The sequence below is a fragment of the Dermacentor albipictus genome, chromosome 6, assembly GCF_038994185.2.
Source record: "Dermacentor albipictus isolate Rhodes 1998 colony chromosome 6, USDA_Dalb.pri_finalv2, whole genome shotgun sequence".
In the NCBI taxonomy this organism is placed as follows: domain Eukaryota; kingdom Metazoa; phylum Arthropoda; class Arachnida; order Ixodida; family Ixodidae; genus Dermacentor; species Dermacentor albipictus.
In genome coordinates this window covers 24417501-24433437 of record NC_091826.1, presented here as the reverse complement: position 1 = coordinate 24433437, position 15937 = coordinate 24417501, and the positions used below count along the sequence as shown (strand labels likewise).

The 15937-nt window shown below is 45.5% G+C and overlaps 1 protein-coding gene across 2 annotated transcripts in view; it reads left to right on the top strand.

Moving 5' to 3' along the window:
- The first annotated feature begins 11379 nt into the window (after nucleotides 1–11379).
- The window catches only part of Grip (Glutamate receptor interacting protein), a 143895-nt gene continuing 139337 nt past the window's right edge, over nucleotides 11380–15937 (top strand). For both annotated transcript variants that reach the window (XM_065424902.1, XM_065424900.1), the window contains exon 1: nucleotides 11380–12015. In XM_065424902.1, coding sequence (XP_065280974.1) covers nucleotides 11967–12015 — 49 coding nt within the window. In that variant the 5' untranslated portion in view covers nucleotides 11380–11966. The remainder of the gene's footprint in view (nucleotides 12016–15937) is intronic.

The window sequence follows — 15937 nt, the reverse complement described above, 5'->3', positions numbered from 1 at the left end:
CAACTTTACAGCATTGCGGCATCTCTAAAGCCGTGCGTCCAGCCCGTGGCTTGTAGAAAGAGTATAGCAGCACTTGTTATCAGGGCTGTGCTGTTTGCATTAGGTGAAGGACGTAAAAGAAAAACTTGTCTGAAAGTGACCTCTTATCGACATTTGCAATAGAAGAGACTATCGTTCGTGCACGTACGGGGGACAAACGCAACATATACGATCAAGTACCTGACAGTATTCACAGTGTTGTCTAATATCACTGCAACCTATCAGATGTCCATAACGCTGGGTGAATGCGACACCAAGGCGAATCCGGTGCACCATGCTTGTTTGGCTTCTTTTGAGCATGTGAGGCATACGAAATTTCATTTCTTGATCCCATTTATGCACTCGCCTGTGTCGTCGATCTGGTTGGGTCCAGTGTTCCAATGTATGGTTGGGTATTATGAAACGAAGTAGGGCATTTGTGTCCGTTCGCGAGAATGGTATGCGTACTTCAGAAGTATTTAAAGTGGTTTTTGCTTCAGCATCTGCCTGTTCGTTCTCTATCATACCATGGTGTGAAGGTATCCACTGAAAGATGACATTGTGGCCATTTCTATTTGCGTGGTCGAAATGCTCTGTAATTTCTATAGCCATTGAGTAATACGGACCCCGTCTGAGGACACAGTTAATTGTTTCAAGAGCTGGCTTGGAATCGCAGAATATCGTCCATGCGTGAGGAGGCTCTTCAGTGAGAAATCGAAGTGCCTTCCGGATAGCAACAATTTCTGCGGCAGCTAATCCAGTCTGTTTGACGGATGTCGCATGAGGCTGAATGGCGAAACCAGCTAAAATGAACGCAAGTTGGGAGGTGATCACTACCATGAGTCTCTACATCCGTGGACCAGCATGCTGAAGACAGAGGACTCCTTGATACAAATGCTGGGTCAAGACAACTGCTGTAGGAAGTGCCACAAATAAATTTAGGAGATCAGTCATTGAGCACATTCAGTGCCTGACTACACATGAAGTAGGCCAAATGTGTGCCATGAGAAATCATCACAGTGCTGCCCCACAGGGGATGGTGCACGTTAAAGTCACCGGTCGCAATATGAGCACCTAGTAATGCTTGCGGCACAGACATCAGGTGTGAACAATTGATCCTCGCTCTGGGGTGTATGCATCCTCCAATCGCTGTGAACGTGTGCTGTCTGTGTTTTATGGTAAGGCATATGTAATCAGTAGTATGCGAGGGGATGTCATGTCTGAAGTACACCAGATCATGACGTGTACAAGCTAGTACTTCGGTTGAGGTTTGGTCATTACGAGACCATGTCTGGACATATCCAGAGATACGGAAAGAAGAATCCATATTAGGTTCACAGGTAACAACTGGAAATTGGTACTTAAATACCCGCTGTTGGAAATCCAACAAACGACCACGTAGACCTCGAGCATTTCATTGCATAACAAGCGATTGACTCATCCATGTTTCAAACATCACTGCCATACTTGCTTAGTGTAGAACCACTAGAAGCGGTTACACCACCTCAAGTAGCTGCACGGCAGCCTTGGCAGCCTGGGTATTTAGGCGGGAAAGGATCCTGCACATGGAGCCCATCAAATTTTTCAACATATTCTTGACGTCAATATCGTCCATCTTTGCATTCTCTTCAGTCTCCATCAGGTCCACCACATCATTTGCATGGTTCTGCGCCCTTGCAAACTGCACTGCCATGCCCAAGTTTCATGCACTTATGACATTGTAAAAGCCTTGGCACATGAGGGCCCAGCCCTTATGAAAATGACTGTTGAAATGTTGTTGGCATATTGTTGATAAATTGTTGACTCAATAGCTTTTCAACAATACCTCAATAATAAGGACGTACCAAATGCCTCGTATATCCAACCTTGATGTGTGTTGGCAAAGTTTTTGACTGGAACACGTTTCATGCATTGGGACCATCCAAAATGGTGAAAGCTGAGCACAGGCGCCAACAATGACAGTAGTTTTGTGATGTCAGTGTCCGTAATATCGATCCACGTTGTAGATGACGCCTGTCGTTGCTTCCTTGCCGTACGTGGGGAATGCATGCACAGGCATGCTTTTCCCGGCTGAGTGACGTATTTCAGTGTTTCCAGTATTGTCTGTTTATTGACTTCCACCGAAAGGATGTTCTTTCGAGCGTTTATACGTATTCTTCAACTTGACCATGGGCAGTTCGAAGTATTCCGACAGGCTCTGCCTATTCAGTGAGTTGAGGTCTGTTGTCGTTGTTGGTACATATGTATGTGTATGACTGCTTGCCACTTGCCTTTTTCGTCACCTGACGACTGGTCGGGGATGTCCTTATATTTCTCTTCAGCCGTCGGCTTCACACCAAGGTAAAATCTCTGTCCGTGCCCATATCTTCAATGGAGGAGTCATCAGATGACTCAGTCCAGGACCATGCTGGGGTCGAAGCGGTCACCCATGTTGGCATAACGAACTGGTCATTCATGACCCAATTGCTGGGCAGGGTTTGGGTCCCCCATTGCAGAAGACAGTGTTCCTCCAGTGTTCTTGTCACTGATTGCAGAAATAACAAAGTCATGGAGCCTTACACAAGCATCCACCTGAAAATTTACTTGTATTCAGCTAGAACCTGCCTGCGAAGAGTTATGGTGGCTATAAGATGGTCACATTTCTCTGGGCGAAGACAAAGCAGAGTGCAACATGTGCGAGAGGTTGAGGTGTGATGTAAGAAGTACAGCATTGTCTCTCATCTTGTTTTCTTCATGTTATAAGGCATATTTTTCCCATCTCGAGAGAGAGACGGTGAAAAGTTTAGTGATACGAAATGCAGAGGTCGGCCTGATGTATGTACATTCCTTTCTGGTCACAAAATCGGTATGTGGCTGGGAATTTCTTGCTCACCATCAATGGCTCATACCCACTTCAGGGGAGGGGATTGGCCAAGAATAGGGTGGTTTTACAGATGTCATAAGTCAGGTTTGCAACTGAGAGAAAACATTTCCTTTCCACCCTTGAAAGCTCCCACCTCCCCTGCAATCATTTTGCTTTGCAGCTCTTGGAAAGAAATTAGGTTAATTTTGTTAAGGGGTTGTGTTAAGACAATGCTTGACCCTCCTGCCGAACTTTCCAGGCATTCAGTCAGCATCTGTCTTTTAACTTTTCTTTGAAGAAAACAAAAAAAAACTTGGTATTCAATTGCAACTCTACAGCAAGTGCACAAAGGGAGTAAAAGACGAAGTTGAAGGACCACAAATTCTGTTGCGACTTATCTATGATGGTGTCTGCAAGGTATCAAACCGTTGTGTGGCGCGAAAATAGCTAAAATTTCAAACGAAAGCCTGTGGGTCCTTTATCTCGAGGGACACCCGTTTCCTGTCTGAGAGTCGAGGTCACACGCACAAACTTCTACGTCAGATGCACTGCCTGCAATGTCGCCGGTTGTGCCACGAAGAAGGGTAAAAAAATATCAGTGGCGATATAGCACTAAGTGCGAGAGAGATGTGTTAGCATTATGTCGCACCTCATTAAGGTCCCGGATCGATGATTTCAAACACATTGCAAAGTCCTGTTCAGTAGCTCACTTGACACACATTCTGCCTCTTCCAGCAGCGAAGTGCAACTGACGGTGGTTCGGAGCAGGCCACCGTCTTCAGTTGCACTACACGTACGCGCGCTCTTCTATGCTCTTCCATACTTTCTCAACCTCTACCATGTGACCAGCTTCTTATACTTCACACGCATACTCTTTCTTTTCCCACTTTGACACTCCTAATGCCAATACATTGAAAAAAAGACAAAAAGAGAGGCAGGGGGTTAATGCGATTCCTTCGGCTCTAACTCATCTACTGTGACAGCGGCATTCTCCCCCTGTGACGACTATTGTCTTAATTTTGCTTGTTTGCTTCTTTCTTGAACAGTTGTGCTCACCTTCCATGGGAGAATTCGCAAGAAACGAGCAGCTACAGGGTTCTTGTCCGAGCTGGGGAATGGGTACAACCGTAGAATGACGTATTCATTATAAGTACAGGTGGGCAACTGTGAAATTTTTCAAATACGAATAACAAATGCCGAATATCGAATAGGCAAACGCTGAAGCATATACATATTTACGCAAGAATATTTATATCTGCATACCACACCTTCACTGAGTAGCCCAAAAGAGGCAGCTATCACAAACACACACACACAAATCGGTTTTAAACGCAAGATTTCTGATTGTTAGAAAACCTCACTGGTAACCTCTCAACATCTTATTTAGAGCCAAGTTGCAAACAAGTCCGAGAGAGGCAGCTATCACGAAAAAAAAAAAAAGTTTTAAACGCAAGATTTCTGATTGTTAGAAAACCTCACTGGTAGCCTTTGAACTTCTTGTTTAGAGCTGAGTTGCAAACAAGATTTCCCCGAATTAATGGCTGCTGTATGGAATGCAGCTCTACAAAAACGCTGAATAAATAGCTGCCGAAAAAAATATATTTGAGGAAAAAAAAAAGAAGATAGTCGCTGAAGGTCTTGTGTGCAGTATGTACTCATGCAAAAGGGCCCGTTGCAAGAAAAAAAATCACTGGTCGTCGCCTAAAAGACAAACCTGCTACCTGACTAGACAACCAGACATGCTAAATGACAGACTACAAGCAAAACTCGCAGCTTGTCACGTAAGTTTTCGCCGCGAATATAAACGAAACTTGCGTTCTCCAAACTGTTTCTGCATTCCTTGGTAAGATTCTGTCGTTTCACTTCTGAGGTTTTGCAGTACTTTGTTTATTAGACAGAGAACAGCAACGTGCCTTATCGCGAAATATTTGGTTAGCTTCAAATATTCGGAAGTACTGAATAGTTCTCTGAATGCGAATAGTGTAATATTCGGTTAGTATTCGAAACTTCGAACTTAAAGGGATACTGAAGAGAAAAATGATTTTTCTGCATCAGCAAATTACCTTTCTACAACACCACTCTTACCGCCGTAAGACGCTTGGTAATCCAGAAAAAGCGCAAGAACGAAAGACGGCTGCCGACGCCTCCTTGAAGTTCCCGCACCCGGTCGCTGTGACGTCACAGATTTGAGTGCATCTTTTAAGGCCTACTTAATTATATATCGGTACAGATTGACTACATTGTGTTCTAAAGGAACCAAATATTAAACATGGAAAGTTTCGGGAACATTTACCCAGCCAGCGCGGCCCAAACGCGACAATATACTTTGGAATCCCTGACGTCACACTGACGTACAGGCGTTAGGGTTTCGGCGCGAAATTCAAATACTGATACTTCGACCTTCATTTTCTCATCTAATAATCAAACCACTATTTTGAAATGACTGCCTGCAGGGTTCTCGAACAATGCTTTATTAGTCTAAACTGATTTATTGTTTCGCTTTAGTGTTCCTTTAAGTAAGAATTTGAAGAAAGAAAGAAAACTACATATTCATATAATATTTAAATGTTATAAAATAGTCCCTCTGCTCTGATATGGGAGAAGACAGGAAGGACTCGCTCGCTGACGCTACTCGTGGCAAAGGTAAGGGTGGGGGGGGGGGGGGGGAGGGGGGGAGGGTTGCACTGGAAGTGAAGAGCTCGTATTCTTGCAGCACGGCGAAGCATCCTTCCTTTCTCCTCTAACAAAGCGAGCCAAATTGAAAAAGAAAAAAAAGAACGTATTTCAGTAAGACGCTCTCTAGATGGTGCTTAGAAAAATTTTCCGCAATTTCCCGTGGGATCTGTTGCGGGGCCCTTCATAGTTTTAACTTTCACTATTTTTATTTACAACGCTATCCACGCTTTGCAATCGCGGCGTCAAACACACCCATCTGTCCATTTGTGCCTCTTTCCTAGCCAGGCCTCCAACTCCGGTGATACTGGTCTTTTCAATCGGCATTCCTAAGGTGGGAGATTACTATGCCAGCTTAGTGCAATGTTTGTCCTTTGGCATCTCCTTAAAAGTACCCAGAGGAGGAATAATAAGGGTACACTAAAGAGAAATACTTGATCAGTTTAGAGCGATAAAGTATGCTTTGAAAACTCTTTTCGTTGATTTCTGGGTAAAAAGTTAATTAGAAGAAAAAATGAAAGTTAAAACTTTCGCCTTTTTTTTAAATTTCGAGCCAAAAACCACAGCGCCGGCACACCAGTGTGACGTAACGGATTTCAATTTATTTTCTCGTATTTGGGCCATTGAGGCTAACTAAAGAAATATCCAAGCTTGCCTAGTTCTGTCCTTGGCTCTTTTAGAACACAGTGTAGTCCATCTTTACCGATATAGGTTAACTATAGGCAGTGGCGTATATAGCTAGGTCGTCTGGCACCCGGGGCCCTTAGCTCTTCTGTCGGCCCCCCCCCCCCCCCCCCCCCCCCTCTCGGGTGTAGTCGAGGAAGGCGAGGATATCGACAATTTTCGGGTGTCTCCAGACGTATATGGCACCCCCCCCCCCCCTACTTGCCCCGTGCACCCGGGGCCCACGGCCCCCCGGCCCCCCCCTGTTGCTACGCCACTGACTATAGGCCTTAAGAGACCCCGTCAAAAATGAGTGACGTCATAGCAAGCCGCTGCGGTAATTTGGGCCCTTGCAAGCTGAAGCCAGCGCTTGGCCCCCGACATAGCCTCCGAGAGCCGCGCCAGTTGGAGTTCGCTCACAGCTTTGCCTCATCTCTCATGAAATAAATGTTTCTCTCTCTCTCTCTTTCTTCATGGACAAAGTATTGGCGCCGCTTTGCTGTCACCATTGAGATCGGCCGTTTCTTCTGACGGCTCCAGCAGCGCCTAACAAAAGACTAAGCCGTTGCCGCAAAAAGGGCTTTGATTTGTACGTGACAAACGACGTCAAGACTAATATAAATGCTAGGCTAATGGAAGATTAGGTAGCGTTTCGTCCCTCTCCTTCTCGTGTCCTGTCTATTGCGCTTTCACTCGTTTTCCTTTTTCTTCTTTTTGTGCAACGTTCACTGACCAGCCCAAGTTAGCACTTTACTGTGGAAAACAAAAGCTCGTTGTTCCTAGCTAAAATATTACCTAACTGGCCCTGTACTATGTCGTAATCTCCTCATAAGACTTGCCAGGACGTTTCGACTTTCATCCTTAAACCGGTGACATGAAGATAGATTTGCACGGTGCAACAGACGATATGCTAAAGTACGTAAGCAGGCTTTCCAACACAGCTAGCTTGCTTTAAGCAATATGGCCGCGTTTCCGCTAGTAGCGCTGTTAAAGCTGAGACGCGTGTTTTGAAAGCTCGGACGATGTGGATGGGGAGTGGATGGCGGCAGGAATGACGTCACCGTCCCGAATATTCACTCGTCAATCCTTGTCCGAGGTCCGCCATCTTAGTTACGGCAAAGAAGGTGTGACGTCACGAAAATGAGCGGACGTAATTGGCTGGCGCTTCTATACTAATTATCTTGAGTTGGGCAGCGGCGCATATGCTACTGCATCCTTAGGTTGACGCCGACTATATGAAGTAGAGCTTTTTCTAAAGTGCTCGGGACCAACTTCGATTTCGATATTCAAATGCATGCAAAACGCGGCAACGCTTTTGTGAGACAGCCGATGGACCGATTTGAATGAACCTTGCTCACTCTGAGAGAGAAAGTTAAATTCCAGTGACTGCAGAAAGCACATTCTCTATTCAGGGTCTGCAATTTTTATCAAAAATTCCCGCAAATTCGAAGTAAGAATAAGTGAGGCACAAAGTTTACAAATCGGCAACTCTGCGCCAAAAAGCGATATCACGATTCCGTAAATTGCGTCCGTTAGAGAATCCAAAGTGGACGAACCTGGTCTATGAATTGCGGCTTACGCGACATTGTTGCAACGTTTACGATGGTTTAGCAATAGTTCTACTTATGTATTAGTAGTATGTATTTCAGCTCGGTGCGTAATACATCAATTATGTCCGCTTCACATGTAATATCAGGTGCAGTTTACATACTCGTAATAGCGTTTTACGTTGCTGAGTTACAACGTTGCTAACCTGATAATCATGTTTTGAATTTCACAATTTTAAATAAATTTTCTGAAGGAATTAACGGCCCAAATAAAAACAAGTATGCTTCCTACAGTGAATAGACGATAGCGTTTTCTTCTAAATGCACCAAACCTAATCACATCTACTGCAGTGGTTGCCGAAACAAACGATTTCTCCGTCCCCACATATTTAGATGTATAAGAGTTCGAAGCCATTTCTGTGTCTACTCGGGCGCACTTAATTGTTTATTGATCTGTGAAGAAGGTCGATGCATCGCATTTCTAACGGAACCAAAGACATAGCAATTTTTGAGAACATCTTCTGCAAAGAAGCGAATGACTATATATATATGGAGATCATTTTTAAGTTTTACAGAATCTTTAAAAGTGGCCTGTTGCAGATAACAATATTATCTACTCCTTGAGCTCGATTATTCGAAGAAGCGGATATTACTTGCAAAAGAAATCGAAATAGATATTAATCTAATTAACAAAAATCCACTAATTATCTTTTGCGTGAATTATTTTACGGCACATACTGCAATTTGCGAATTGTAGCCGGTGAGTTTGCAAGGCGTATCCACTTGGAATAAATTTCCAGAATGACGCCAGTTTGGAGATATGCGCCGTCAAACTCTCCATAAAGATTCGTTGAGGTGTCCCAAGTTTGGGGGTGGGAGGGACGGTTACAGGGGAGGAGAACGAGGAGAACGCCATGTGTGTTGGGCCTATCAACCCCGTGCGAAAAAGGAACTGTTGTCCTTCAGGTCTGCGCACTCGAAGATTGTGAAAAGAGGTATTGCGTCGTCATGTATAGAATTGGCACTTAAGAGGTCGTGTGTACACAAGATGCAAGAAAGTTTTGACAATCAGATCAGCCGACTTTTGGCAGCTGGGTTCCCTATGTCGCTCTTGACTGCAGTGGTTGAAGCTCTGATCCAGAGAAATAAAACCACAAGAAGTCCGGCCGCCGAACGTGAAACGCGTAGGCCTGCGGTGGTCCCTTATATAAATAAGGTGACCCATCAACTCAAGAAAGTTGCTTGCAGGCATGGCGTACCTTTGGCAATTTCTGCGCCAAACAAGCTTTCAAAGCTATGTTCCCGCACCTGCGGAGATAACAGAGGAGGATGCCAAATCCGGCATGATGCCTCATACGTGTCGTGCGCTGTCGGCGTGGTTTATGGCATTCCACTCTCTTGTGGTAAGACATACGTTGGCCAGACAGGGCGTTGCGTCAATGAGCGACTCAGGGAACATGCGCAAAAAGTAAACAAAAATGTAGATAAAGGAGCGCACCTGGTTGCGCATATAAACTCTTGCAGCAATTGTGAGGCGCGACTTGATCGGACAATTATCCTTGGAAAAAGCAAGAATGAACATGCGCGGCTTGCCTTAGAGGCCTATCACATAAAAAGACAAGGAAATAATTGCATTAGTGACACATCGTTGTCCCTGCACCAATCAGTATTTGATTTCATACGTTTGCGTATAGGATAAGATGGCTGACGTCAGTAATGCATTCTGTGCGCCTGCGCGATTATGTGGCCTAGGTATATAAATGCATCGACGATGGAAGGAAAAAAGAAGTTGTTAGTCAGCGCCAGTGTGTATCGTGTCTTTCTTTTTGTGGCTCGTCTTATATGTTTGCGCTGTTACGTTTAGTTCAGGAGCTTTAAAAAATACGTTTCAACAACTACATAAGAAAAACATCCGGGAAAGTGCGTGAAGCATTCTAATCATGCTAATCGAATTAACAAAGAAGGATTCTGCGCGAGTTTCCTCTGGTTGAGCTTGCACAGGGCTGTTGCAGTGACTGCAGCAATAGCCACTGTTGTCTCGAAGGTCATGACGAATCCACCTCCTCGGTACCGAAGCCGAATTTGGTTTTGTATTATAGTATTATAGTTTTGTAAAAGTATTATAGTAAATTATTTAGGGCGCTCTGACAATTGTCAGTATTCTTCTTTTTTTTTCTAGAGTTTAAAAGGTTTGGACATTTACGAACTCAAAAAAAAAAATGAGTCGGAAGTGTCATGTCGGTGTACTCCTTTAAAGCACGCAAATTTTCTATCTTTTTTGATGGCACGACAGGCTCAGCATACGAAAGGTCTGACGGTTCGTTCCGGGCAGTGGAGCGTCCTTTTGCGGTGGAAACATTCTCGGTTGCGATACTCTAGATATCGCTTGCGATACTGAACGATAAGTCAAAGCGGTCTTCTCCTCACACCGCCGCGTGCTGTGGAGAAGCCACCTTTGGCGAAGACGTTTTGCGGTGCCAAAGAAACATGGGGGTGGAGGGAGATTTCTTGGTTGGATGGTTCCGGAAGTACAATACTGGCACGTGATGACATGCGATAACCGTTAGTAGTGACTATGCATAACTAATTAAGCTCGTACATAACATCCTGCATTAATGTACACCTATATACAACTGCACACGATGTCCAAAAAAAAAAAGAATGGCAGAGTATCAATTCCAGCGTAAAAGTCAAATATATTTTAGGTGCTGTTTTCAAGCGATTAAATTTCAAATGACTACTCAGCTAGACTGATAAAGTGTACGTTGTATTCGTAGCTATGTGTTGTACCATGTGGCAAACATTGGAGCGACGAGTGTTATATTTCATGTCATTTTTCTTCTTTGCTTACGATGTAAACGATCGTTAAAGTCAACTGAACGAGGGGTAAGAGCCCATAACAGCTACTGCCGTGAAACTAGAATACAACACTAGACATAGAGAACATATCCGCAAGGCTACGAACAAGTGACTTCTGCTTTTCTAGCCAGCAGAAGTACAGCAAAGGGTTCTTCGAACTGGGACTTCCGCCCGTTTTGCCCCGTGACAGCTGTTTCCTCGTTTGAGCACGTCAGCCTCCCACAGACACGAGACACTAACGACCTTACTACGCCTAGCGTGTTTATTCGGCGTATTTCTCCCAGAAAGCGCTCACAGAAAGTACCTAAGCCAGAACAAGGAGACGCGACGAACCACCGAACTGCCAACGCTATTTTTTCCCTTTCTTCCTTCGAGGGTCGGGTGTCGGCGAGGCCCGAACCAACAAAAAAAAAAAATATAAGAAGGGAAATACGTGAGGGCGCTGCTTTTAATCTTTGTCGCGCGCGTCATTCCGCGGGGACAATCTTATTTTTAAACGCACCTACGGCCGGCGAGCCGGGCGTTTCGGCAACGTTGGCCCCATGCCCGCGACGCCGTGCTCGACGCGGGGCCCCAACACTGGGAAAAACGGCGCTGCTTTTTATTTACGGCACGCGAACGTGACGCCACCGTCACCCCTGCGGTCTCCGCGTTCCGACCAATGGGAGCGCTAGCGTCGTCCCCGTTTCCGTGGCAACTGCTTTTATTTTGGACGCCTCTTCCCCCCCACGGACCCCATCACCCCTCTCCGTCTAGCAGACGACCCCTCCAACCGTTCCGATCCGTAGCAGACGACGCGGCGAACGGGAACGTCGACGGTCGTCTGCTGCGTCCTTCCAATTAGAACCGCTGATTGGGTTCACGGAACGGGATTGTCTCCTTAAGTGGTGACGTCACCGTGAGCGGAACGCGACTTCTTGGTTGCTTGTTTTTTTGTGTTTTTTCCTTTGAGCTCTTGGCGTGGCCATCACGTCGGAGTCTCGTCAACATCACGGAGGAAAGGATAATCGCTACGCAGTTTTTATACTTCGCTTCTCAGGGCGAACTTACGGAAGCGAAACGACCTGAGCCGAGTTGCCTCAGCGCCAACGTTGGCGACACGGGATTTCGTCAGAACCCGAAAACGACGACAACATCAACAAAACAAGGATGGCCTACTCCGACTTAGCCGTGGTGGTTTTCCGTGAAGACACGCTTCTTGTGCGTGAGGTGTCATTGGTGTTCTGTGTGCTCCGTTTGTTACGACTTTGAGGACGACCACCAGCACCTCTTCGCATTTGCTGCACCACTGCAGCCGTTGTGCTTCGACGCTCGAAGAAAAACGTGGCCACGCCTTGGCTCTTTTGCGCAAGACTTGAAACAGGATGCCTTCCTGGGGATCTGGTTGTTTAAGGAGCTCCCAGAAACACCAACGTGAGTTCGCTTTTCGCGTGCTTGTCTGCAGATAAGTTCTGCAATTTCCGTGTAAACTATAGCAGAAGAGGCTTCAGAATATCGTTTATAACAGAAAAACATAAGTCAAGAACAGCAATAATACCAAGAAACATGATTGTGCAATCTACCAACAATTTCTTTAGGACGGTAGGCTGCGCAGTGAAGCAACTAACTCGTTTCTCTTTAACCAGTCAAGAAAAAAAAAATCAAACTTTAAGCACTTCGAACAATTCCTTAAAGGCCGTCGTATTTAGTCACTTGGCGTTTCAAGCTGTTCGAGCAGTGATACTTCAGAGCGACAGGTGTGCCAATGTTATCAACTAACTGACAGCCTCGCGAAAGATATCGAGTGCCCATTATCACACTGTGAGAATGACCGGAGTACGTGATTGAACGACAACGTAACGTTCAATTTACGTCAAATATTGTGAAAGTGTTAAGCACGCCACCTTTTCCTTTGACTGAACCCAGCAGTACTGGAGTTGAAAGTTTTTAACAACTGTAAAATCAAACATTAAGAGTATTTTCTTTTCCCGGTTTAACTAAATTATTTCCACGCGAGCAATAACGAATCCTAACGTTACTCTTGCATCCTTCGATGCACATGTACATTTTCTTTTGTTCATCTACGCGTTCTAAGTTGAATTTTTGTTTGGATCTAGCCGACATGCGTTTTTATGCGACTACAGTCGACTGCAGCCGACACGTGACAGGAGTGTCGCCAGCATCATAGTGTTTCCTACAATGTTATTACTGTATGAAATTCTATGGCCAGCATGTGATGCAATAATCATCGATTGCATATAGCGCTTCAGTCTGGCTGCTTATGCATCACATCCTCGTTTATATTTTGATGGAAATAAAACGCTATTTTATTGCATTCTTTAATTTAGTCGCACAACATAGGTGCTCTCTTTGTTTGCGACGTCTGAGACATTGACGATTTGAATCCGATCAGGGGTTACGGAAGCAATAGTAAGCAGCATGAGACGCGCGTTTCTACAGCGATATGTGCGATTACGCATGCCAGGTTTAATTCGAGTTTCACATTTTGGGCCGTGGACGACGAACTGTCGATCGTACCTACGTGCCTAGATAATGTAGATCACTATTCTAAGACTGCAATGATGACGCACTTTCTCGGGCGAACCTTCAACGAATTCTTTAAGGACATCGGCACCATGTCATACTAAATTCTGTTTTCTTCCGTTTAAGAATACCGACGCTATTCCGTATGACATGATCATGCAGCTTCGTATTATGCAGCTATTTAGAGATCTATAGTATGTGATCGATATGACGAAAACTCGCAATTTGCCAGGTCCCCCGGCTTAAAAAAAAAACAGAAAAAGCTGCATCTTACGTATGCTGCGCAGGATCTTTCACCGGACTGGATGCACTTGTTGGACGCCTTTGTGCTTGTGTGAATTTACCCGAGCTTTGAACGAGCGTGCAGCCATGTTTTCTCTGTAGCATCATTATGAGTCTTTGCTTCCCCGTGTTAGGAAGTGTCAGAAGAAGAAATGTAAAGAAAAAAAAAAACAGGCAGCTCCCACGCGCCATGGGAATCGATGTTATGGGAACCATTGTTGCGCTTAACGACATGCCGACGCACAGCTCGCACCTCTGATGCGCCCGCACATTGACAACGCCTGGAGGTGGCAGCAGCGAAACGGCAGGTAAATTCCCATTGGCTGCGACGCCACGTCACAAGCCCGCCTCAACGGAGATCCCACTGGCTAGCTGCGACGCCACGTCACAAGCCCGCCTCAACGGAGATCCCATTGGCTAGCTGCGACGCTACGTCACAATTCCGCCTCAACGGAGATCCCATTGGTTGCGACGCTACGTCACAAGCCCGCCTCAACGGAGATCCCATTGGCTAGCTGCGACGCTACGTCACAAGCCCGCCTCAACGGAGATCCCTTTGGTTGCGACGCTACGTCACAAGCGCGCCTCGGTGGGGGGGGGGGGGCAAAGCAGGCGCAAGGGAACACCTGCTCCCTCATTAGCGCGCCAGGTGTTGCGTGAGGGGCGAGGGCGTCGCCGCGACGCCACGTCACCCTTCGCTCTCGCTCTCGGAAGCCGGCACGCGGTCCGTATCTCTCACTCTCTCTCACCCCCGCTGGGCTTAGCTGCTCCGCGTGCCTGCCGGCCTTGGTGGCCGCTGCTGCTTCCTCGGTCTCTCGTCGCGCAGGGCGTCGGAGGCATGCGGCTAGGCGTGTGCGAATGGTGATCGTTGAGACCGAACTGAATGCGAATCGAATAGTGCCAGAAGCGAATGGAATTGAACATCGAATATTTTACGAATAGTTTTCGAATAATGAATTGATGTTACCTCAATTAATATGAAACGATGTTCGTATCCTTGTACTCTTAAAGTTTAGCAAGTTTCTGCCATTACATAGTACGCTATGGAGCGTTGTTTCTTAAAAGCACAAATGGAGCATTAGAATCAAACAAGCAGTTTCTTCGCATGCACAATGTTCTTCGGAGAGCGCAAATTATAGCTGCACAGCTTATAAAGTATGGCTAGCTAAGTGATATGGCGTGCTCCACTACGCAAGTTCTCGTGTTTTATGTCTATAGCGTGTCCACGGGTGGAGGGGGGTGAACATTTACCGTACCTTTTCTCCAATTATATGTTTATTCTGCTGCAGTGGACGTTTTAATATTGGTAAAGGTATTCGAAAAGTAATCTCATTCACGAATAGTGACTATTCTATCCGAAGGTTGAATCGAATAACACACTACTCGATTCATTATTCGAATATTCGCACAACCCAATACTCGATTCATTAATCGAAAGTTTCCAATATTCGCACACCCCTATATATTCGCACACCCCAGGAAAACTGCCGAAAATCGGCAACCTAAAAAAACATATAGCATGTTTATCAATCAATAACTATGTACCGAAAACAAATACAGTTGTTCTGTAAACTGCGGCTGTTACACAATAGAAAGCGGACAAATATTATATGTGAGTTTACAGCTTACATAACATTGCTGCAATGATTAGGGTGGTTTTACGAAAGTCCTGCTCACAAAACCATGGTGTACGTAGTACAGAGTGGTGTAGAATACGTCAATTTCGCTCGCTTTAGACGTTTCTTCAGGTGCCGTTTACAGAATTGCGATATCTTTTTTTTTCATTTTTATTGCTGAGTGACAGAGTTGTGAACTCTGTGCTCGAGTTTTCTTAAATTTCACGATATTCGGAAGAGAAAAATTAAATTATCGGGTTTTACGTGCCAAAATTACGATCTGATTATGAGGCACGCCATAGTGGGGGACTCCGGAAATTTGAACCACCTGGGGTTCTTTAACGTGCACCCAAAAAAAAAAAAGTACACGGGTGTTTTTACATTTCGTTCCAATCGAAATGCGACCGCCGTGGCCGGGATTCGATCCCGCGACCTCGTGTTTAGCAGCCTAACACCATAGCCACTAAGCAAGCACGGCGGGTTAAAGAGAAATTGATGGCGTAAATAAAGAAAATCTACTCCCTACAGTCGCTATACTTCATCTTTCTTTTCTCGCTCTTTTAAATGCCGTAAACCTCGTCGAATTCAGCTGCATTGTAAGCCGAGCTAAACGACTTCTCCGTTGCCATGTATTTAGATAGGAACATCCTGAGGTAAAGTTTTCCATAACGCTGCTCCCGCGCGAGTGGTTATGACACGCTTTCGTTGTAACCATTAAGGAAGTTTGGTTATTGACCACGTAACCTAAGGCCTGTCCGAAGCAGCCGCGTTATAGTTGGGCTATGGGGTCGATAAGCGGCTATCGCACTCGTCAATTTAAAACCGGAAGCTGTTTACGATGCCTGTGCGCCACTCCCGAACATGTAGGGTCGCAAAGACGCAGTGTACAGTGTATAGCCCTGTATTACTTGCGC